Source organism: Gigantopelta aegis, chromosome 13 (assembly GCF_016097555.1).
Source record: "Gigantopelta aegis isolate Gae_Host chromosome 13, Gae_host_genome, whole genome shotgun sequence".
Classification (NCBI taxonomy): Eukaryota; Metazoa; Mollusca; class Gastropoda; order Neomphalida; family Peltospiridae; genus Gigantopelta; species Gigantopelta aegis.
This window is the reverse complement of record NC_054711.1, coordinates 34067254-34090990: the sequence shown is the minus strand read 5'-3', so window position 1 is coordinate 34090990 and position 23737 is coordinate 34067254. Positions and strand designations below refer to the sequence as shown.

General features: G+C 39.7%; 1 protein-coding gene across 3 annotated transcripts; it reads left to right on the top strand.

Annotated features, from left to right (window-relative positions):
* The first annotated feature begins 610 nt into the window (after window positions 1-610).
* Window positions 611-22461, top strand: LOC121387849 (chondroitin sulfate synthase 1-like). 3 transcript variants are annotated; one of them, XM_041519078.1, is made up of 4 exons: window positions 611-735; window positions 4018-4149; window positions 11715-12944; window positions 21076-22461. In XM_041519078.1, the coding sequence occupies exons 3-4, from the start codon at window positions 12132-12134 to the stop codon at window positions 22450-22452; spliced, it is 2190 nt and encodes a 729-aa protein (XP_041375012.1). In that variant the 5' UTR covers window positions 611-735; window positions 4018-4149; window positions 11715-12131; the 3' UTR covers window positions 22453-22461. The 3 variants fall into 3 exon arrangements, with proteins under 3 accessions (XP_041375012.1, XP_041375013.1, XP_041375011.1); XM_041519079.1 differs by having other exon boundaries at window positions 636-741; XM_041519077.1 differs by having other exon boundaries at window positions 660-746.
* The last annotated feature ends 1276 nt before the right edge of the window (window positions 22462-23737 follow it).

Below are 23737 nucleotides of genomic sequence, written 5' to 3'. Positions count from 1 at the left end.
GGTAAAAACGAGAGAGAGAGAGAGAGAGAGAGAGAGAGAGAGAGAGAGAGAGAGAGAGAGAGAGAGAGAGAGAGAGAGACAGAGACAGAGACAGAGAGACAGTCCGGGAGGTGGGAGAGAGAGAGAGAGAGAGAGAGAGAGAGAGAGAGAGAGAGAGAGGATAGCATATACCACGGCCTTTGACATACCAATCGTGGTCCACTGATTGGAACGAGAAATAGCCCACGACGGGGATCGATCTCATATCGACCGCGTATCAAGCGAGCGCTTTACCACTGGTCTACATATCGCCCCCAACAGTTATGGAGACGAACTCAAGTCTTTGTGTGAGAGTGTTTCCCTGTTTCAACATAACACACTCTTGTTTCACTTTATTGTAACTTTATTCATCTGTGTTACAGATTTGTAGATTAACCAAACCTAGTGTATATTTTCACGTGTTGAAATTAGGTTGTGCGGCATTAAGAACCACCTCACACCACCGAAAGCCACCCCATAGCTGAGACAGCCACGCCTGTGTTCGTATGTACGCTATAAACGTTAATGTGTATGATGTACATGAATTTGTTTCACGCACTATATTCCGAGTGACATAGTCAGATACGGTTATTTGTTTAGGCGTAGATCTTTTAAAAGTCACACCTCATTGTCAAAATGGCCGGTGATACTACTTGTGTTTCGTTCGGTGACTATTTATGGATTCCATCTTTGATACGTAGAGTTCGTGAAAGCAAGGTGAGGGTAAGGTAGGCAATATTTTACTACACGGTATGTGACATATATGTTAGCAGCAGTACGCTTCACTTAGTATGTAGCACATGTACAACAAAAGCTTTCGAGTGTTTTCAAAACGAAACAGTATTCAAGATCTTAGCAGGGCCGTACTAGGTTTTAAATAAAGGGGGGAGGCAGTAAAGACGGAAATCGGGGTACAGTAATATAGTTTGTTCCAGCTTGACAAAGTAGGCGTGTCCGTTTGGGAGGGGGGGGGGGGGTCGATATTCGTAATACCCTCCCCTACTCAAAGCGGTTTTGTTTTTTTAAATGTATTATTTTTCGGATGAGTATGACTCGACGACCACACACACCTTCCCTCACCCCCACCCCACCCCCACGAACAAAAAGGTCACTCACCACAGTCTCGTTCCCTCTGAATAATGTCCTGGAGACGCGCCTGAAAAGAGCACGAGTCGAATTCGGCAAAATATCGTACGCGTAACTTTACATCTACCGTTAAGCAGCCATATGTTTTCAAGTATTTGGTATCGATTTCACGCAATCAATTTTGTTTACAAGTTTACAAGTTTATTTATTGCCTTAAGTTTTACAACTCATCAGCATACATAACAAATACATGTATATATATTTTTACATAATATGGTAAATGTCAAAACACAATACAAATACAATATGAAACTAGATTAAATCGAATTATTTCTTAAATTGTTTGCCCGAATTAAATATTTCCCAAGGTTATTAAGCTCTTTAGCAAGTAAGTTTGTTTTGTTTAAAGACACAACTAGAGCACATTCATTTATTAATCATCTAAACCTCGCCAAATAACCACGATATCAAAACGTAGTAACCTGATAATATTTATGTCAGGGCAACCTGATATTCTATATTTATGTCATGGGCATTTTTGTTGGTGTCCTCCCATTTTGCCTACAACCCACTTTGGCTACACTAAGTTTGCCTACAACCCACTTTGGCTACACTAAGTTTGCCTACAACCCACTTTGGCTACACTAAGTTTGCCTACAACCCACTTTGCCTATGAAAAGATGCCATCCCCAGTTAAAAGTGGAGCATTCCATGTATGGTCCCTATGTATAAAAATAACATGACAAAATAATATGACAAACACACATTTTATTATAAAAACGATTAACATTACACAACAAAAACAATTAAACTACAAAATGACCTCACAAATATTAAACAAATATTTTGTACAAAGTTGAACTTTAATCCTATATCAAAGAATCATGAAGGCCATTTTACTTTGATCACATATTAAAGATCACAGTATGGGATCATTGGACTAATACTAATCACCATAAAGAGCATGAAATCATCTTTATGCAATTAAGCCCCAATTACATTACGTATGTTCATTATAATCTTAATTGTTTATGTAATACAATATTTTTATATTGGTTTGAGACACAAAATAATAGGGATTGTCCCACTATGAACTGGGGATATCACTGTTTCACACTGTAGGCAAACTGAGTGTAGGCATACTGGGTTGTAGGCAAAATGGGTGTAGGCAAAGTGGGTTGTAGGCAGAATGGGAGGGAACCTTTTTGTTCACACTATCACGATTTCTTTAGCGTCCACGTGATACGTGTTTTTGTTACGGCTTGACCGGCCTCGGTGGTATTATGATTAAGCCGTCGGACATAAGGCTGGTGAGTACTGGGTTCGCAGCCTGGTACCGGCTACCATCGTGAGCGAGTTTTAATGACTCAATGGGTAGGTGTAAGACCGCTACACCCTCTTCTCTCTCACTAACAACTAACAACTAACCCACTGTCCTGGACAGACAACGCAGATAGCTGAGTTTGAACCTTAATTGGATATAAACACGAACATAAGTTGAAATGAATGAATGTTACGGCTTGGCGTTAATTTGTTATGTTCATCAGGTCAAAAATGTATAGTTAAGATGTCGGGCAAGATAAATTCGTCTTAGGAGCATGATTCGGGAGAAAATGTACTTTTATGTACCCCTGTGTGCTCGTGTCCTTCTCGCTTCCGGCTCGAGGTAGCTTAGAGGGACATTCCCGAGTTTGCTGCAATTTTTAAGATGTTATCGACTAACATGTTATCGACTATCGACTTTTTAACGATTATAATTACATATCAATATATTTTTCTGCATAAAACATCAGTGGCTGTATATTAAACATGTTTCTGATCGTTCTAATATTTGTACTACGTTAAATTTCATTTTATTTCCTAAAATTAACTTGTTTTTCGTACGTATTTGAAGACAAAATCCAGTTTGGGCTTCTTACAAATATTAAGACGACCAGAAACGCATTGGAAATACAGACACTGATATTCTAAACAAGAAAATATATTTAATATGTAAGTTTAATGGTAGAACTATTTTATTAGTCGGAAACATCTTACAATGTAGCAAACTCAGGAATGTCCCTTTAATTGTGTGTGTGTGTGTGTGTGTATGTGTGTGTGTGTGTGTGTGTGTGTGTGTGTGTGTGTGTGTGTGTGTGTGTGTGTGTGTGTGTGTTTTGTTTGTTGGTTTGGTTGGTTTGGTTGTTGTTATTTTAATTGAGAATTTATCATTTTTGTGAGCAGACGATACCTCAAATATTAAATATGGTTGGGTATTGCTGCTCTGTTTATATCTTAGCCAATGTCATTTTTTAGTGTGTGTGGGGGGGGGGGGGGGGGGGGGGGTGCTGCTTTTGGGGTTTTCTGTGTTGTTTTTTTTGTGTGTTTTTTTTTTCTTTGTGGGGTTTTTTTGTGTGGGGGGGGTTTTTTGTGTTTGTTTTTTTATAAATTTGTAAACTAAAATTTTTCAAACACTTTTTTTTTTCTTGTTTTTGTGTCGGCTGAAACAAGGTTAAAGTTCGTTTGTTTTCATTAACGACACCACTAGACAAGGGATTTTTTTTTATTCACTTCGGCCTAGAATTCAGACACTTGGTAAATAGCACTTTACCACAACATTTTGTCATATACAAGGGATTTGGTGCACTGCACCTGGAACAGAGATATAGCCCATAGCCAACCCCCCACCCCCAGTCCCCCCCCACCCCCCCTGGAACCCCCCCCCCCCAATAGGCCCCTCCGAATAGGATCGATCCCAAACCGACCGCGCATCAAGCGAGTGCTTCACCACTGGGCTACGACCCTCTCCACCTTTAAAGATATAATATTATATTTTGAGGCAATATTGTTAGAGATAGCTCGATTGGCGCGCGACTCTTAAACCGTTCCACGTGCTGAGAGATTTGCAGACGCTAAAACTGTTTTCTCTTTCAGAAAGGAATCTCTATTTTCTGCGGTCCTTATCAGCGTTCACGTGCGAGCCGTTAAAATAGACTCATGAGAAGTGGTACGCTTACGGCGTAACATCGTTTTGTGCGCGGTATGGCCTCAGTATGTCTTGCATTGGTAAGTACAGGTATTTTGAATATCATATGTATATAACTCGCCACTTTGATATTATGTTTGTTTGTTTTTATGAGTTTTGTGGGGGTGGGGGGGTGGGTGGGGGGGGTGGGGGTTCGGTTTTTTAGACAGATTAAAGCATACCATATATCGTGATCATATACATAAGCGTACCAGACGGAGGGGTGGGGTGGGGGAGTGCCAGGGGAACAACAGCTCCCCTAGTGCTGGAGAAAATCCTCAAATTCAGGAAACAATATAGAGATTTTCGGGAAAAATATGCTAACCTGAGACCTTTTTACCATGCATTTCCATCATTCTTCCCGCATATTTGGTTATAATCCATGTAAAAATGTGTCAATGATTTGTTTGCAACCCTATTATAGCTGTTTGGCAGTAACGCTAATATTATTAAATGTTGTTATCGAGATTCGGGCCTACAAAAATGGGAGCCCGTACGCCTATGTTTATGAGTATTATTATTATCTTTTTTTTTTTACAGATTAAATCATGTCATACACCCGTGGTGTACATATAAATAGACTTATTCTAGGAATACATGTGCGACTTGCAATGAAAGAAAGGAAGGAACAAATAATGAAATTTGTTTATTTAACGACACACTCAACACATTTTAAACTACGGTTAAGTGCTATGGCGTCGGACATATGCTAAACAGAGAGGAAACAAAGTTAATCAGAGAGAAAAATCCGTTGCTACCACTCAAGTGGCTACTCTTTTCGATTAGCATCAAGCGACTTTTTGTACAGACAGACCAATAAAAAAAGAAAGAAATGTTTTATTTAACGACGCACTCAACACATTTTATTTACGGTTATATGGCGTCAGACATATGGTTAAGGACCACACAGATTTTGAGAGGAAACCCGCTGTCGCCATTACATGGGCTACTCTTCCGATTGGCAGCAAGGGATCTTTTATTGCGCTTCCCACAGGCAGGATAGCACAAACCATGGCCTTTGTTGAACCAGTTATGGATCACTGGTCGATGCAAGTGGTTTACACCTACCCATTGAGCCTTGCGGAGCACTCACTCAGGGTTTGGAGTCGGTATCTGGATTAAAAATCCCATGCCTCGACTGGGATCCGAACCCAGTACCTACCAGCCTGTAGACCGATGGCTACCACGACGCCACCGAGGCCGGTAGACAGACCAATAATGTATGAACGTCTCAGCGTATGCACATCAAATATATATATATATATATATATATATATATATATATATATATATATATATATATACACATATATACTATAAAACAATCATAACAGTACACAGCCATTCTTTGTGGAATTACGAGAGACAGTATAGTTAAACAATATAAGTATTTTCAGTTAAAATATTAATGATAACACTATTGTGCATATACAAAGTATGTACAACGTTGTTGCCCCCGCCCGCTACCAACCTCAATCGGGGTGCTAATGCTTCCTTACATTTGACGAGGTCCCCTCTCCCACCCACCCCTACCCTTTCCCTGTCCTGGCCAGAGGAGGCGGCCGAGGTCGACACCTTCGCCTATGACAGGCGTGGGCTACAACAGCATGTTCTGAATGTGCAGGTAAAACCTGACGTGACCTGACCTGCCCATTGTAAAATATAAGAACAGGCTTTGGCTGTTACAAATGCAAGGTTAAGCTTGTTTACAACATAACTGAGCATGTTGATACAAATTACAAGGATAACCCTCATTATTATTAACGGACAGCATATAAAACATGACTTTCAACCTCAACAGATTGGTTATCACGTGTAGGACAGAATCGTTGATCCGCCGGAAGATTCTCTTACTGACCGGTCCCTAACCGAATAGGAGCAATTCCACATCGAAATTTCGTAAAGGCACTCCTATATCGGCCTGGTATTAAAATAGACACACATCGCACAACACAATAACTGACATCAGACTAGAGTTATCCACACAAAATATGGAGATGAACGAGAGAAAATATAGTTTTCTTGTTATGTGATTAATGACTGTATAGCTGCTTTGTATGCTGAATTGTTGCACTGGGTTTGACAGGGGAGAGGATGCAGTTTGTGAAACTTGGTTTACACTGGATACTGCATACTGTCCCCCACAGCATCTTGAAGTCATGCAACATTTGTGTAAAATGCACAGAAATGGGTGTGATTCGGTCCCTTAGCCCACGTGTGTTTGTTTACATTGATATAACGTGAACAAGAGCTAGACAACAGGGGTCGTCCTTTTGGGTGTTCATTGGCCCCAGGCATGTAAGGTTTTAAAAATTAATAAAAGTGCTACAGCCACTGGGGCTACATGAGAAAACATAGTGTAATCAATTGTGGTCCGAGGCCAACTATTCTTTTATTTACATTCGCCTGGTAATTCGGAGGATGCGTCTAAAGGTTCATATAGACTGGATGCGGCGCGTGCTATATAATATATATATATATACACACACACATATAATAATAATAATAATAATAATAATAAATAATAGTAATAATAATAATAATAATAATAATAATTTTGCTTCAAGAGGTTACTCGGTGCATTTTTGCATTATTAGCAAGGTATATTGTATATGGATCATCCCATAGACCATAGACAAGATAGTGCACAGACCACGGACTTTGATATACCATTTGAGGTGCACTGCTAGTTGGAACGAGAAATAGCTCAATGGACCCGACCCACCGACGGGAGTCGATCCTAGACCGACTGCGCATCGGATGAGGACGTTTCACCTGGACAGCTTGGAGGGAGGAGTATTACAAATAAGGCTAGATTATGTTCTTTGGAAGAAATTTAAAAGGATGTTTGTTTATTGTTTAATGACACCCTGAATATTGTTACCCCTTGCAATGTTAAAAGTGTTCATATTACAGGAAATCGCGCAGTGGGTTTCAATGTATCAGTATCTGTTCACGTCACTAATTGTTCTGAATAAGCACATTCATCGTGGAATAAATAAATAAATAAATAAATACAACTAAACTTAATAAATAAATAAATAAATAAATAAATAAAAATGATAATTAATAAATAAATTAATTAATTAATTAAACTGAATAAATAAAAAATACATAATTAGTTAATTAATTAATTAAAATTTAATTTAATTCAATTAAACTAAATAAATAAATATATAAATAACATTAAAATGAATAAATAAATACATAAATAAATAAAATTGAACTTAATAAATAAATAAAAATAAAAAAATTAATTAATTAATTAATTATAAATTAAACTAAATAAATATATAAATAGCAATTAAACTGAATAAATAAACAAATAAACAAATAAAATAAAGTACAACAAAAAGGAGTCATTAAAAAATCGCGTCATTCCAGCAAGAATGTGTCATAAAACGTTATTTCTCCCACTTGTTCAATGGAGCACTTTTAAGCGCCGACATTCAGTGAATCTGAAATCTGGCTGATATTATCTGAACGGAAACGACAAATGCAAACCGTTCATATTTCGTTTGTTTCCGGAGAGCTCGGCGAATGCCGCATATATCTATTGTTATACAGGACACATGGCGCGCATACCTCCTCGGCGGAAATATACTTTGTATATTCTTTTGTTCCGCGGAAAAGTCAGGCCCGAGCTTAAAACAAACACAGATAATTGGAGGCAGGCGGGAGGGCATGTATTCGACGGACAGACAAACAAACAGACAGTGATGACAACAGGCTGATATTTGACAGGCATATACAGACATACAATACCGTTCATAGATAACCAGGCAGATAAACAGATAGACCGAACAGGCGCGAGGTTTCCGGGCTCGAACGCCCATCCTTCTCAAGCGAATTTTCCCGTTTTCCAATACATTTGTCCGGGGGAGCATCATTCATATTTCCTAAAGCTATAATTCATATTGTATATTTATTTATTATTTGTCTACTCTATATTTATTCAATATGTTCAGGGAATTTACAACGTTAAAGTTTGTTTTGCTTAACGACACCACTAGAGCACATTGATTAATCATCGGCAATTTGGTGTCAAACATTTAGTACGTCTGACATAAAGTCCGCTATATTTTTCTATTAGAGCACAGTTGAATTTCTAGTCCAATAGGAGCTTCATATATGGTCACGTGAAGTACATTTATATCCCGATAAAGTACTTCAGACATTCACTTTATAAGCGGTATTGCTGCACGAGATTTTGGCTCCGCTCTAAGACAGTTAGAGGACGAGAACAATACTTTATCGGCGTATAAAGGTAATGTCGCACGAGAAAACGCTTGGCTAACGCCTCGCCTTTGTCTCGTGCGACACTACCTTTATACGCCGATAAAGTATTGTTTCTCGTCCTCTAACTATTACTTAATAGCAACAGATCTTTTATTTGCACCATCCCACAGACAAGACAGCACATACCAAGGTATTTAATATATTTGTCGTGATGCATGGTTGGGACTGGAAGAAACCAAATCAGAGAAAGGGTCCACTGAGATGATTCGATCCTTCGACGCAAGCACCTCAGACGAGCGAGGTTTTGTTTAAGGACACCACTAGATCACATTGATTTATTAATCATCGGCTATTGGATTGAAACATTTGCTAATTTTGATATATGGTCTTTGGAAAGGAAACCCGCTACACTTTTCCATTAGTAGCAAGGAATATTATATATGCGCCATCCCACAGGCAGCATAGCACATACCACGGCCTTTGATATGCCAGTCGTGGTGCACTGACTGGAACGAGATATAGCCCAATGGGCCCACTGACGGGAATTGATCCTAGACCGATCGCACATTAGGAGAGTGCTTTACCACTGGGTTACGTCCCGCCCCTAGTAAAAACAAAGACACTATAAATTCCAGCCCTAGTGTCAGAAGTTAACAGTGTCACCGACGTGCAATAACTAGGATCGATCGCCGTCGGTGGGCGCATTGGGTTTGTTCTCGTTCCAGCCAGCGCTCCACAACAGGCGTAACAAAGGCCGTGGTATACAGTATCCTGTATGTTGGATGCTGACTATAAAACATCCCGGGGTTGGACATAGGCCAGTGGTAAAGCGATAGCCTGATGCGCGCTCGGTCTATGATCGATCCCCGTCTGTGGTAGGATCGATCCCCGTCTGTGGGCTTATTGGGCTATTTCTCGTACCAGCTAGTGCTAAAAAGGTCATGGAATGCACTATTCTGAATGCTGTGCATAAAACACCCTTAGAGGTTGCTGTTAACTGAAACGAATGTATTGTGGTTTGGCAGCAGCAGATTTCAGGCGCGTGTGCAAGGGGGGTCAGGGGTCAACATCCGTCCCTGCTAAAGCAATTCTTTTTACCTCTTTTGTTTTTAATGTGTATTCCAGGGGAGCATGACACGAGTCCTCTATATTTATTTATTTCAACTTGTTTGCGTGCTTATATCCACTTAAGGTTTAAGCATGCTGTCTTGGACACACACCTCCGCCATCTGGGCTGAGTGTCCGGGACAGTGGGTTAGTTGTTAGTTGTTAGTGGTTAGTGAGAGAGAGAACAGGGTGTAGTGATCTTACGCCTACCCACTGAGTCGTCAAAAGTAGCTCTGGGTGGGAGCCGGTACCGGGTTGCGAACCCAGTACCTACCAGCCTTGTGACCTCTATAAATTTCGCTTGTCTGCATAAATACGTGCGCCTGGAATGCCTCTCATTATCTCATTTTCGTACACACCTGTTGTTGAGAACAGCATTCGTTATTTTTGGTAACACATACTTGTTAACACATATAGTATACGTGCGTTAACATTTTCAAGTTCAAGTTATACAACTTATAAAGCTTTATAATAAAAACAGCAAAATATAATAAATACATATTTGCAATATCTGATAATGGTGGGGAGCGCTATAGCACTATCTAAAACACATTCATGCATGAAAAATCAATACATATCTAAAATAAACGAAATAAACCCTACGTATATGCATGACAAATCATTACGTGACTAGTGATATAGAAGATATTAAATATAAACATATGACGTGCGTAAGGAAACTAAAGACACACATACAACATAAATCTTTAAAAGAAAAAAAGAAAAAGAAAAAGTAAAATAAAATTTAAAAAACTAATAATAATAAAATCATAATAACTAAATAAACTAAACTAAACTAAACTAAACTATACTAAACCATACTATACTAGACATACGACTGGCTGCTCCTAGGTGATGACCAGGTCACCAATGCCATATCATGCAATGAAAATAAAGAACGCTCGAATCGATCACAAGTGACGTACAATTTAATTTGAAGTCGATTTGTCTGTGACGCACAAGTTAACTATAAGCGAAAGGGCCGTAAATAGGTTTTCGTCGGAAAAGGCATTTAAATTTATTTTAAAACTTTTTTTTTTCAGGATATGTAAGAAATAGAATACAACATTCGTGTCCGTTAGATACCAGTTATGTTACTTGTTGTTTAAAAACGTATCAAACTCTCTTTCGATCGTTAGATAGGTTTTAAATCAACTCGTTGTAAGATAAACGGTATCTAACGGTCATATAGTATTCTCTCTCTCTATATATATATGTAGTCCTTAACAACATGTCGGGGCGGGACATAGCTCAGTGGTACAGCGCTCGCTCGATGCGCTGTCGGTCTGGGATCGATTCCCGTCGATGGGCCCATTGGGCTATTTCTCGTCACAGCCAGTGCACCACGACTGGCATATCAAAGGCCGTGGTATGTGCTATCCTGTCTATGGGATGGTGCATATAAAAGATCCCTTGCTGCTAATCGGAAAGAGTAGCCCATGAAGTGGCGACAGCGGGTTTCCTCTCTCAATATCTGTGTGGTCCATAACCATATGTCTGACGCCATATAACCGTAATTAAAATGTGTTGAGTGCGTCGTTAAATAAAATAAAAAAAATCTTTCTTTTAACAACATGTCCGACGCACACACACACACACACACACACACAGAAACGGCCTAACACAAAAAAGTGAAACAACCCTACAGAACAAAAACAAAACCACACACGCAATCTTCCTTCTTCCTTCCAGTAATACACTTAAACTGTTTTTGCTTATAATAATATTTGTATTTCTATGCATGAGACTTTCAATAAGTTTGCAATAGACAGCACAATGGACAATGTCAGATTACAGACCATAACAATAAAAGTACACACAGCAGAGCAGAATGAGCACACGGAATGCGCAATAAAAAATCCACGAAATGAACACGCGGGGGTTTAAACCACTGGAAGTATTCTGTAATGTCATAATTTAGTCATTCATATATGTTAATAACCGAACAGAATGTAACAGCGTCCAATTTAAAACACCCGAAGCAGTGTGATTATTTTCTCTTTCATATGTGATATTAAACGAAGAGATGATAATAACGCTCAATGTAAAACACTCGAAAGGATGTCGCTATCGGTAAATTAATACGTTAAACACAGGACACAATAGCGTTCGGTTTCAATATATAATAATACGGTTGGTTAGTTATCCGCCAGCTGCTGCCCACAGCGCCTACGGTTAGCCTTGAACACCTGTTTGGCTGTTTCCAGCATGCATTTGTCGATTATGTTTGATGAAAAAGACAGTTATTGTTGTGTTTCAGGGACATTCTGATGAAGATGCGGCACAGCGGAGAGATAAAGAAAGGAATTGTTTGATAACTGTTTTCAGTTCACACCAAAATCTTGACGAAGAGACGAAACATAGCATATTATTAACGAGAATAGGCAGTTTCCAAAAGGGCGTCATAGACATTTTTGTTATCTGTTACATCCAGTTTCAAAACAGTATAAGAAAACAAGAACGTGTTTACTTTTGGTGAGTCAAGTTGAATTCCAAGAAGAATTTGAGGGCATTTAAATTGCTATTGTTTTTGGTTTATTTTTGTAAAACAACATGGATTATACGAAAACTTTGGAGGAATTTAAATTCACTTTGCTTTCAGTTCAGTGTTGTTTGTAGGTTTGTTTTTCGTGTTGTTGTTTTTTGTTTACAACTAATATTTACAATACATTCGCGTATGTGCAGTTTAATTATACAGAATATAAAAAAAAAACCCTTTAAAAACATGAAAATTCACAGAAAACTGTGCTCTTGTTATTGTTTGTGTCATTTCGTATGCGGATTTCTATTGGGTGCATATCTGGTGAATAGACTGGCACTTCTTTTCTTCAAACGGAACGTCCACTCCTGTTTCAAACCACACCCGCGGCAAACCAACCTGTTCGTAAAAGACATACCGCTCCTGAACACAAACAACGAATCCTTCATTCTGATCGGAGTCATGACAACGAGACAGAATCTTGCAACCCGCGCAGCCGCCATTAGTCGCACGTGGGGAAAACTAGTTCCGGGAAAGATCATTTTCTTTGTTGGAAAAGGTAAAAAATACAACGGAAACCTTCCTGTCGTCGTCTTAAACGAAGCTTCGGACAATATCTACCCTCCACAGGGGAAGTCTTTCATGATGATCAAACACATACACGATAATTACCTCGACACGTTTGAGTGGTTCATACGAGCAGACGACGACCTATTCGTGAAGATCAAAGATCTCGAGGTGTTCCTACGCTCTGTAAATAGTTCTAGACGACTTTACATCGGCCAGCCTGGTCTAGGCATTCCGACGGAAAGAGGGAAGCTGGGACTGAGGGACGAGAGCTCGTTCTACTGTCTCGGCGGCCCGGGGGTGGTGTTGTCGAGAGAGACGTTGCGACTCGTAGTGCTGAGTATGTCGACGTGTCGGAACAGTACCTTCACGGCACACGAGGACACTGAACTCGGGCGCTGTGTACACCGGCGGGCAGGCGTCTCTTGTACGTCCGCGTACGAGGTAAGCGGTTAAATCTTACTAGATTTTATAGATTGAAGTGTTGGCAGCGTCTTCTGAATGACTTAATCTTGTTGTTTTAGAGGACAGCTGAGGGATCGCCTGTTTCTCCGTGGATCGGACGGGTACTTCCCTCTCCTTTGGCGAGCTTGACATGCAAGACTCTCGGACGCCTTCCACCTCACTAACCCCTGCGCGTGCTGTAACCTCACCGTGGTGCAGGGGTGTAAAAATATTTTTGAGAATGGCCAATACAGCACAAAATTGAAGTTTTTAGTAAAATTCAGTATCTATCTGTGATATTTGTGTTTTTGCACAGTTCTTTACACTGTTTTTGTTTAAATATTGAATTTTTATATTGATGTTGATCATCACTTTATTTATTTGCATTACCATAGTTTAACACCCAATAGCCGATGTATTTTTTCGTGCTGGGGTGTCGTTAAACATTCATTCATTCATTCATTCCTCAACACAAAATTAACCCACACTGGATCTTTTGCGCCACTCTCGTAGTGGCACTAACGATGAAACCCTTAAAACCCTTTGGCGTCACTATCCTAGTGACGCCGGTTTAGGAAGTTCTACTAACTTCTCATACAGCTAGTAGGCTGCCAGGATTGGATTGGACACGGTGGGAGGTCGGGTGGGGGTGGGATGCCGGAAGTTAGGGTATTCTTTGGGGCCATATGCGTAGGCGGTTTGGGAATTTAAATTTATGAACCCCAATTTTCATAGTTTTTATACTTTTGGTGTTAATATTAAAAATTTCAAAATTGACCATATTTGTAAGGTTATTTCTGTCCCAATCAGAACCCCGATCCTATCGGAAGCCAGACTCAGGATAGGCGTGTTCGAAACCCTAGTGGTATATGAACACGTTAAACCAGTTAGGCCAGTATTTTTTTATTATTCGGTTTACGAACCCGCCGACGTAAATTTTGCTAAAATATTTTTTTTTTTAAAGTTATATTTTTCACTTTTTTTTTCTTTTTTTTCCGCCGACTTCCACAAATAGCTCTAAAGAAAAAAAAGTTACCATTCTAGTCTATTGTGGCGCATTTCGTAAGGTAACGGTGAGAGAAAAAATCACCCCTACTGATACACCCGAAACAGGTGGGGGGGGGGGGGGGGGGGGGGGGGGTTTCCTTCCTCCTACCTTTGTGCACAAACGTTCTTGTTCGTAAACCTAAAAAAAAAAAAATACTGGCCTTACTAAGCTAAGCTAAATTGTACTGGCTACGCCTCTTGCAAGGCCCAGTTTCACAAAACGTCGTAAGCCTAGTTTTGTACGTAAACGTAAATCTACCATAAAACCACAGTTGGTATCACTATTAACGCTACAACAAATACAGTTTGAAGAACACATACCGGTCTCGGTGGTGTCGTCGTTAAGCCATCGGAAATAAGGCTGGTAGATACAGGAGTAGTATAATTTGTACGTAGCGGGGACAACAATGGGAATACAATGGGTGCACCTCCAGTACAATGGATATGCACCTCCGATACAATGGGTCCCCACTCCAGTACAATGGATACGTCCCCTATTGTTCTCTCTTAGTACAATGGAGACATCTCCTATTGTTCTTTCTTAGTATAATGGTGACGTCTCTGATTGTTGACATTATTACAATAGATATGCACCTATTGTTCGGTGGTACAGTAGGTGACACGCGTCTATTGTAACGTTGACCGAGTTCTGAGTATTGTTCGGAGGTACTTTTTTTTTTTTTTAAATTAAATGGTGTTTAAGAAATGAACAGTCGAGTTGGACTACGAACATGTGATAGTTATGAAAGCAATTTATTTTCAACAAACTGTCGTATGTCGAAAAGTCGGTGAGTATTTCTGGCCACGAACCTCAATGAACAGGTTAATATTATACGTTAAATTTACATTGGCTATAAAGTAAAACATTTTAGTTTTGATCGAATTTCTAAGGTATGACACAGATATGGTGTACTCTGTCGCTAACAATAGCTATGCGAGGTCAAATCTAGCCAGGCAAATATGGAGAATACAATACGCTAGCTCTGTCGCTAACAAAAAAAGCAGGTCTTGTTTGCTGTGGGTCGGGTTTAAATTAGAAACGGGCAAATACATGCGCGTGTACCTCATCCGCTTACGCCGTCAAATCGACATACCATACACTCATCTGATTATAACGAAATTTAATTTAGCTGACCGGAATTATTATTTTGTTCGACGAAATAAATATGCCCCACCATTATTTGATACGAAAAATTACGTTTTGTTTAATAATAATAATAAAAAATTCGCCTCGTTTTTAATATTGCAATAACACTGTTTCAGATATTTCTTTTTGAATTTCGAAAAGTCGGTGAGCGACTGGATGAACGGGTTACTATTATACGTTGAAAATTTGCTTTAGCTTTAAAGTAAACATTTGACGTGAACACAGTGTGGGTACTTTTCACGTTACAAATTAATAAATTCGTTTTAGTTTTGATAGAATTTCTAAGGTATGACACACGTCAAGCGTACTCTGTCGCTAACAATAGCTATGCGAGGTCAAATCTAGCCAGGCAAATATTGAGAATACAATACGCTAGCTCTGTCGTTGACAAAAAAAGCAGGTCTTGTTTGCTGTGGGTCGGGTTTAAATTAGAAACGGGCAAACACATGCGCGTGTACCTCATCCTCCTACGCCGTCAAATCGACATACCATGCACTGTATCTGGTTATAACGAAATTTGATTTAGCTGACCGGAATTATTATTTTGTTCGACGAAATAAATATGTCCACCATTATTTGATACGAAAAATTACGTTTTGGTTAATAATAATAATAAAAAATTCGCCTCGTGTTTAATATGGCAATAACACTGATTCGTGAATTATTTTTCAATTTTACCTAACGAAAGTAAATTTCAGTTGAATATATATATATATATATATATATATATATATATATATATATATATATATGCATGTGTGTGTGTGTGTGTGTGTGTGTGTGTGTGTGTGTGTGTGTGTGTTAATAATAGATTAAAAAAAAAGATAGTTTTTAAACCAGAGACGATAGGATTATATAGATAGGCGAGGTACTTACACCCAGCAGCTAGTATAAAGCTGCCTGTTGCATATAATAATCTTCATTTGTGTAAATGCATTTGAGATGAGCAAACAGTACTCTTGGATCATTGTGGCGTACCCCCGTGGTGAATCGGAGCGAGTGTTATCGGAGGGTTCGCAGTGGTATAAATGCAAGTCTGAAGCTATTGAGTCACTCAAACATGTCGCACGTGGTGTCGACATTCCAGACTGCTGGGATGGCCCGTACTATTTCATAGTAAGCAGATCTGCTTGCGTTGTGAATTATGACAGACTTAATTAATGAAATTTTGAGTTACTTGAAACCTTTAAAGAATGCATGTATCAGAGGCGGGCTCTGTTGATTCACGCATCACTCGGACAATCCAAGACGTTGATGAAAGTGGATTAAATCTATTCAGACTTCAGTTGAACAAAATTCATCATGGGATCAACATCATGCCCTGAGTGTGGGAACAGTTTTTCCAGACATGATAATATGCAAAGGCATCGGAGACAGATGCACCGGTCAGACACCCCTCCCCCTCCTCCTCAATTACTCCCATATACTCCTCCTCCTCCACCTCCTCCTCAATTACTCCCATATACTCCTCCTCCTCCTCCTCAAAGGTCTTTGTCAGCGACACAGTTAGCAACTTCAGGATTACCTGCTGAACAATATGGAGAGCCTTTCAAATTTACTATCCCGTCTAATGCTGTTTTTGTGGGCCCAAGTGGATGTGGAAAAACTATGTTTATGTATCAAATACTCCAAAAAGGACTCATCAAGCCAACACCTAACAACATCATATGGTGTTACACAGAGTGGCAGCCGCTTTACCACACTATTCGTGAAAGAATGCCCCAAGTGCAGTTTGAGAAAGGTATCCCCTACAACTTACAGGACGACGATTTCTTTAATGCACGCAACAACAATGTTTTAATTCTGGATGATCATATGACCGAGGCCAAGGATGACAAACGCATCTCTCAGTTATTTACAAGGACTTCACATCACAAGAATGTAACTAATTTTCTTCTGTTACAAAACTTGTTTCCAAGAGGCAAGGAGTCACGTGATATTGCTCTCAACTCTCACTATGTGACTTTGTTCAATTCACCCATTGACAGACAGCAAGTGAACTTGTTTGCGAGAAGAATTTATCCCAGTAATAGTGATCGTTTTATGTCAGTTTATGAGACTGCTGTTCAGAAACCTTATGGGAATCTCACGATCGATTTGCGACCATCAACTCACGAGAATAACAGACTTAAACCCAATATTTTAGACATTCCAGCACGGATCCAACAACTGCAGTCCACTCAACCCACAGACCACGGAATTAAGCGTAACAGTAATACTTTAAAAGACGTTTCTTCGCCGCCCGACAGTCAGATTCCTTCAGATACCCGAGCCGTAGACACTGTTAAACCATTTTCTGAAACCGGTAGCAATTTGGGACAAGAGGAATATACTGACGAAGACTTGGGCGAATCTGGTGACGAAACAGGTTCATTTATTATGGCTACTGCTTGTACCGATTGTGGCGTTTTGTTTGGTAATGTGACTGACTTACAACGCCATATTAAAACGTGGTGTCCTGAGAACGAATTGGTACAACCCCGAAAACGCACCAAATACCATGATGAAGACACCAACAGTCATGACATTTTTAACTCGCAGAAAGGAGACGGAAAACACATGTTTGATAAACGAGATCATGATCTGACTATAGAATGGCAGAATGTCGACTTACAACGTGTGTGGGGTCGTGTTCGTGCAAACCATCTAGAAGACATGAAACTCAGACGTAAGAAATATCAACAGCAAGGAAAGACACAAGAGTGGATAGAGAGAAAACTAGCGCGACTGTGGGAACATGAATTAGTCAAAACACTGATTGTTATCATTGAATTTACAAAGTATTTTTCAAAAGCACCTTTGTTTCGATTTATATTCGATAGTTTAAACAAAACAGATCCTAACACAGATCACACAGTGATAAAGGACAAGATCAAGCTACTGTTGAAACCCATCATGAAAGACATTATACCACATGTAGACCTGACAGAAGAAGAAGAAAGCGAGTCGGAATCTAATCATTCAGATCTTTCTGAAATGAGTGAACCGGAATAGCATACTTAAGTTTATTCTATACATTTGTATGTTCACAGTTACATAGACCATTGGCCAGTCCGGACATTAAAAACAGCATGGTTGTCAATAGGAAGCGAGCAAACCTCATTCACATAATCAAATCACATTCAGTCATGGTAAAGAATGGAAAGAAGAAACCAGTTGTTTTGTTTCTGAAGAGACAGGCAGATCTTGGTCCACCCGGGAAGAAATTCCTTTAAAACATGTGACCGAAGTGAATGTTTGTAAATGCACAGGATTAGATGTAACATGTATTTTTCGCTGTTGTTTATTTTACAAATGTAATAAATTGTATGTACTACTAATCCAATAAAGTACATTTGTTCATGATATTGAATGAATTGTTATTTTGTCATTGAATACAGATATTAAGAGTAATGGAAATAAGTACATTTAAAAAGGATAATTGGGAAACAAAGTTGTGGTGGACTTACGATTGTGTGTGTGTGTGTGTGTGTGTATATTCTAACAACACCACTAGAGAACATTGGTTTATTAATTATTAACCGTACTGTTTGTGAGAATCTACATCTAAAAGATCCAGTGTTGCTTGTCTGAGCGCTCTTACAACTCGAGTTCTTATCTACATAACATATTAGTTGTTAATCTGAGCGCACCAGCTGTAAGTCGAGAGTTGGGGAAATTACAATGCAGCCGTCGAGTTGGCCAACTTGGTCCTGACAGTTGATAGTCTGACGCTGTCCTGGGAACACACCTTAGCTATGAGTGGGAGCCTATACCAGGATGCGAACCCAGTACCTCAGGGTTGGAATTTCACCACGGCACCGACGGCAATTGACGTAGGTGCCCTCGTTACTTGCCGTTATGTCCCTAAAATATTACCTTGCCCTTCGGATTTTTTTTGACAAAATGTAACATGAAAAATCACACCTGTCGAAGTCTGGCTGCTTGTTGACACACGACGTGATAGATTAGTTATACCACGATGTAAAACAAACATGCTAAAATGCCCATAAAACTAATGTTATTTACAAGTTGACGACACTTATAAGTATATTCATTGTGACTTACACATTAGTGATTTAAAATATCATATCAACCAATATATCTTATCGACATGGCAAGATGATTGGGACGTTGCGGTCACAAACACGCTTCATTCTGTGAAGCCGGTCCTGAGAGTGGCAGTCTTCCTAAAGACGGTGCAGGAAGGATGACGTAGTTTTGAACCATACTCGCATATTTGACGCATTCATTTATTTTAACCCTCTAGTGTACAAGTACTCAAAATAGATAGAAAAAAAATATTAAAAAATCACATTCATTCTACTTGCAGGTGTTAGTGTACATTGCACACTTCCATGTTGATTTTTGAATTACTTTTAATAATGTAGTATATCTGCTACATCGGGCATTTAAGGACAATGTAGCATACAGGGGCGTGCGCAGGAAATTTTGCAGGGGGGGGGGGTCGAGGTGTCTGGCGAAGCCCGACACCGCGAGCGCCCCAGGCGCGAAGCCCTTGGCGGGGGGTCTGGGGGGCCCTCCCCCCTAATATTTTGAAAAACTCACCCCTTCTAAGGCTATTCTGAGGTATTTTCTGCTGGCTAGCCGAGCTGCTTTCACAGGAATGTAAAAAATCGGGATATGAAGAAACATTTCGCCTTGAGCGGGGGGGGGGGGTTCGACCCCCACCCCCCACCCCCCCCTGCGCACGCACCTGGCATACATGCTACAAGTTATTAACCTTGTAAAATACATTATTATGGCATATTTCTGTATAAAAATAAACAGTAGAGTCCAAGACCATGAGGTGAACTAATTTTTATTTCAGAAACGATAGAAAGTAAGTTGCCTTCGTGCCCCTCTTTTGAAGGAAACATTTGCATTCGAGGGGGGGGGGGGGGGGGGGGGAGGGAGGGGGGCGGTTGTTTACTTGGGGCTTTTTTTGTTTTTTTGGTGGCGGTGTGTAAAAATCCCTCCTGATCCAAGCAAATTTTCTTCTTTGTTTAATGCATGTTCCGGGGTGCATGACCCGACCCTATATACTTCACTTGGCAGTCTAGACTCCCCCTACACAATTTCATGCACAGACCCACACAAATAGATTAATCATTTAACTTACCACTGGTGTCGTGGTTAAGCAATTGGACATAAGGCTGGTAGGTACTGGGTTCGCAGCCCGCTACCGGCTCCCACCCAGAGCGAGTTCTTAAGGGCTCAATGGGTAGGTAGGTGTAAGACCACTACATCCTCTTTCTGGTGAGACAGCCCAGATAGCTGAGGCGCGTGTGTCCAGGTCAGCGAGCTAGAATCTTATTAATTGAACATAAGTACGAAAATAAGTTGAAAGGATTTTTTATTTTTTTTTTTATTTTTTAGTGAACGACCGTCGGTATAAGGCGCGTTCAATTGTGGTGAACATTTCATAACGTTATGCCATGCAGATGTCAATAAATTCGTTGTCTTCGTGCAACTCATCCGTCTCTGGTGGCCTTATCCAGCCAACTTGCCGGATTTTGTCATTTCGCCGATTTCGTAATATGTGTTACGATGTCTTAAGACACGAATATAGTCATACTGAATGCATCCCTATTTATACGGCCTGTAAGAACTCACAATCTCCATATATATCTGAGCTAGTTAGGCAAATATTGTGTACATGTATCAGATAGACTAAAGGGACAGACCATAGTTTCAACCCGTGAAAATTAACACGAAGTTTAGTCAATCTACAAACCTGTAACACATTTGGATAAAGTTACAATTGAGTGAAATGTGACTTTGAATGTGAGATCATTCACAGTATTCACATTCACTGCCACATTACATCTCTATATTATACAGTCATACCTCGTACCCTAGCAGTGAATTAAGACTTGGTCTCAAATACTATGTGTACCCTTTTTTCTGACAGTATAAATATTTAATGTAATGCTTTCTTGTCTTTCTCTTTTTCAGTTTATACAACTCTTCTACCAAAACTACAACAACAAAAATGGGTCATTCGAAGGGAAGCTCGATCACAGATTGACGCATGCGCTAACCTTACATCCGGTTAAGAATTCGGAGCACGTGTACCGGATCCACAACCATTTTAGCACCCAAACTGTAGCCCAGCTTACAAAGAAGATATCTCACTTAGAGCGAACCCTGTATAACACGAACAGCGAGCTGCGTGCGTTATCCGTGGGAGCTGACGGCGAAAGAGTTAACATCAGCACATCGGAGAATGACGGGTATGAGGAACCTGACGAGTGGAATTTCATTCGATCTGGACTCGTCTTCACGCGTATCAACCCTTACCAGCTTCCCTTTGAGAACATACGGACGAGAGGCAGACATCTTGGATTCGCTATCTCAGTGTTAGCGCTAGGCCGTATGAGATCAAAACAAGACATGCCCGTCTTTTCTTACCAAAGCGTGAGCGTCCGAACGGGTTTGGAACACATTCACGTCATGGGAAATAAAAACTCGTTGTTGAGACCGTACGTCACTATACGGCGTTTTCAGTCGACGGAGATAGCCGAAGTGCCAACGGAATGTAACGACCGAGACCGTGTTATCTACATGCTGTTACCGCTATATCAACGACCAAAGACGTTTGGAGATTTCCTAAAATCTTTAGCTGTTGCTATTTCTGGCTATGGCGGTGTTATCTTTCTCAGAGTTGTGATATACAGAGATAGCTATAATGAATATCTATTATCTCACAGTTATATTAAAGCTTTCAGTAACATTACTAAGACCCTCATAATTGAGGCCTTCCCAATGGTTGGTCAGTTCTCTCGAGCCAAGGCGTTGAAGAGAGGGTTGGAAGGTTTGTCGTCCGACAGCTTAGTGGTTGCCATGGATGTAGACATGCGCTTTACCGCTGATTTCTTACACCGGGTTTCTCTCAACACCGAGCTAGGAAAACAGGTGTATTTCCCTATTTACATCACCCAGTATGATCCATATATAGTTTGTTACGGTAAACCAGAGTGTCGTGTTAACAAAACGATTTTTCACTTCGGCCATCAATATGGCACCTGGCGCCATTTTAGTTACGGAATTGTTGGCGTGTATAAAGGTGACGTCACAAAGGTGGGCGGGTTTAATATTCTGATAGAAGGGTGGGGTAAAGAAGACACGGATTTTCTGGCAAAGTGTATCAAATATGGATTAACGGTGTTTCGGTCTATCGATTCCGGATTAATGCATATACATCATACCAGGGTGTGTGACGTTAATCTACCACGTGACCAATTCAAAATGTGCCTCGAATCCCGGGCGGCGATTTATGGGTCTCAATTTGATTTATCAAATATTGTATTCAATATTTCCGATATAAAATGATTATGTTGATGCATTTTCTGTTTTCTTTTTCTGGTACAAATATGATAAGTAAAATATACTCCGCAAATTTTTTTTAGAAGAAAACAAAAGTTAAATAAAATGCACTCTTCTTAAATGGTTTGATGTGATATCAGACCTTCACCATCCCGGCCTTGACCTTAACGTTTATCAGTTTGTAGGTGTTTTAAACTGCTGGTTGATTGCGGAGTAACTGGGTGTGCAAACACATATAGTAGCCCGGCGGACTACTGGATGTATACATTTGGTAGCCCAAGCGAGAAATCAGTAGCCAGAACACTCCGGGGTACCACTAAGGCGGGCATTCAGTAAACACACACAAACATGACCTTGGTTGTGCTACCAGTTTGTTTCAGATTTATTAAAGTTGTTTTATTTAAGGATTGCGCCGTAGGATGGAACCACCTCGGTGGATCCATTCAACTGATAGGGATCTTATGTGCGTTCTTGTCTGTGAGAAAGTGCAGATAAAAGATCCCTTGCTGCATTAGGAAAAATGTCGCGGGTTTACTCGGATGACTACGATTCAGAATTACCAAATGTTAGATATCCAATAGCCGATGATTAATTAGTAGTAATCAGTGTGTGCTAGTGGTGTTATTTATTTATTTATTTAACGACATCACTAGAGCACATCGATTTATTAATCATCGGCTATTGAATGTCAAACATTTGAATATTCTGACATGTACTCTTGGAGAGGAAAGCCGTTAAATCTTCCCATTAAAGGCATATTATCACAGTTCACTGACCTATTACATGGCCTAACAAAGTATTACTTAAATATATATATATATATATATTTTATTTGTCCCTAAATGTACTTTATTCAACCATCTACGTAACCACCATACTCCATTTATTAGTGATATTTAAAAATAAATAAATTGAATTATGGCAATGGTCCATAATTCAAAACCTAATATTGCTGACAGGGTTGACATGGATTTCACTTCATCGTGCTGTAGTTAAAGTGATGCAATAGCTAGGTTTGATCTGTAAAAATTAATGTAATTTTGATTTATTATTCATTTTAGAGAAAATTTTAATAAGGTCCTTAAATCTGTGACAGTATGCCTTTAACGTTAAGGGATCTTTTAAATGCATTTAACCAGACAGGTCAGCACATACCACGTTCTTTGATATACCAGTCTTGGAGAACTGGTTGGGGCAGTGAAATAAACCTAACCAGAGAATAGGTCTACCGATGGAATGTGCTTAGTTGTAGAATGCCAACATGTTTAATATAATTATGTCCATGTTAGTG

Excerpts from the sequence above, each read along its gene's own strand:
- LOC121387849 (XM_041519078.1), top strand. The coding sequence starts at position 12,132 with ATGTGCAGTTTAATTATACAGAATATAAAAAAAAAACCCTTTAAAAAC. Across the intron at positions 12,945-21,075 it reads CTTGTACGTCCGCGTACGAG|TTTATACAACTCTTCTACCA; the intron begins GTAAGCGGTTAA and ends TCTCTTTTTCAG.